This window comes from Nicotiana attenuata, unplaced genomic scaffold, assembly GCF_001879085.1.
Source record: "Nicotiana attenuata strain UT unplaced genomic scaffold, NIATTr2, whole genome shotgun sequence".
NCBI lineage: Eukaryota > Viridiplantae > Streptophyta > Magnoliopsida > Solanales > Solanaceae > Nicotiana > Nicotiana attenuata.
In genome coordinates, this window is record NW_017681150.1 from 1 (window position 1) to 1,789 (window position 1,789).

General features: G+C 38.5%; 1 protein-coding gene across 1 annotated transcript; it reads right to left on the reverse strand.

The window, feature by feature from the left end:
- Positions 1-161: 161 nt before the first annotated feature.
- On the reverse strand, positions 162-1,783 carry LOC109221912 (TATA-binding protein-associated factor BTAF1-like). Its single transcript, XM_019386342.1, has 4 exons — positions 1,655-1,783; positions 1,065-1,508; positions 845-964; positions 162-770 (listed from the first exon to the last, which is right to left on the reverse strand). The coding sequence occupies exons 2-4, from the start codon at positions 1,497-1,499 to the stop codon at positions 177-179; spliced, it is 1,149 nt and encodes a 382-aa protein (XP_019241887.1). The 5' UTR covers positions 1,500-1,508; positions 1,655-1,783; the 3' UTR covers positions 162-176.
- Between the last annotated feature and the right edge of the window lie 6 nt (positions 1,784-1,789).

Consider the following 1,789-nt stretch of genomic DNA (forward strand, 5'->3'; position numbering starts at 1 on the left):
GTCGAAAAGTAGTACTCCCAATGTAAGCAAAATAAAGAAAAAAAAATAGAGCATGGTAGGTGGCTTCATTAGCACTTGTGCACCATTCAAGTGTAAGAACGAAACTTATGTATTTTATCCATAGCACCCAGAATGTCATATCAGCCACCCATCCACCAAGTGGATGACAACAACTTTCATGGAAAGCAATTTTGTACCAGATTTAGTCCCTTCTTGGTTGCATTTGCAATAAACGTGTAATAATCAAAAAGTGCAAGAAACGAAGAATTACGACCATTGAGACTGACCTGGATATTGTTAATCAAGTTCTGATAATCCTTAACCAACTCAATAGTTCGAGTAATAAGTTTTTCATCTTCTTCAGTCATGCCTTCAAGACTACAAGGCTTAAGAACTTCAACTAAGCAGTCCCACAGCTTAGGAAGCTTTTCAAACAAAGATCCACCCAATTTTTCACATAAGTACTTCAAGGCAAGTTCAGATCCACGTCTACTGATGAAGCCCTCAACCTTTAAACGATCTTCACCAGGGGAGAGCATATGAACTTTCGATTTGTGTCTATTACTGCTACTAACTGAGGATAGAAGATCTTGCTCTTCAATTATTTCGATAGAATTCAAAACTCCGGCTTGAGGTGTCTCACAAGGATCCATGCATGTCAAACTACAGAGGTTCTTAATTAACTTGTCATTTGGTCCAGGCTTCCGTCCCATACAACAATATATAAGTTCTGCAAGAGCCTCAGCCGCCTTACTTTGTAATATCTCCTCCTTCAAAAATGAACAATTATGACATGCAAATAGCAAGTGCTCTCTTTTCAGGAAATATCACATTGAACACTTACCTGTTCTCTCTTAATAGAAGCCATCAAAGGTAAAATAATTGGATTCAGTTTCACTGGAAGTTCATTCATCCAGACAACAGCAGCGGCCAGTAAAGAAGAGACGGTAATATGCAAATTATTCTGCGAGTTGTCAAAGGAAAAACTGGAATTTAGAAAATGATGTAATAAACTTATCCAGTTAATAAGACTCCAGGTTTAGAGATTCACCCCCAAAAGTTACCTGGACGCATTTCAAATACCCAGAAGTGGTTAAAAGCCTCTGTTTGAATGTTTCTAATTCGTCCAAGCTGTTCAGCTCGGCAGATTCCTCCCCCATAGAATTAATACTTAAGAATTGAAGTTTAGATGCAAAATTTATTGCATCATCGGCGCTAAGATTTTCTAGGTCAACCTGAATGGATGACAACAAATCTTTAAACATGCCAGCTGCCTCGGTCTCATGGTAGAGCTGACGAGCTTCATTGCGCATTTTATCATACGTTCTTGAGAGTTCAATATAAGGAAAAAGAGAATCTTTCGTCGGAAAAGCAGGGTTAATGCAGGCTAGCAAATCCATCAATTGGCTCCTAAAATTACTTGAGATGCCAGCAATAACCCCGTTCATATCCATGATGTTCCTGGTTTTCAGTTCTTTAAACCAAGAAATAAGCACCATTGAAGCTACCTGATTCACCATCAAAACTTCAGTTTAAATATGGCATATAGAAGGTATTCTCAAAAAAAAAAGTCATTCTCAAAAGATTGGCACATAGAAGGGGCAATATAAAGGAAATGAAGATCAATGCTAAACACTTGTTTAAGATTATGTACCTGGCGTTGAACTCCAGATAGAGAGGTAAGCGCCTTCCATAAGGGGTCAATAAAAAACTGCAAAGAACGTTCACGTAACCTAGCAGCTAAAATGCCCAAGACTGTGGCAGTAACGACACGTGTATACGTAACCGA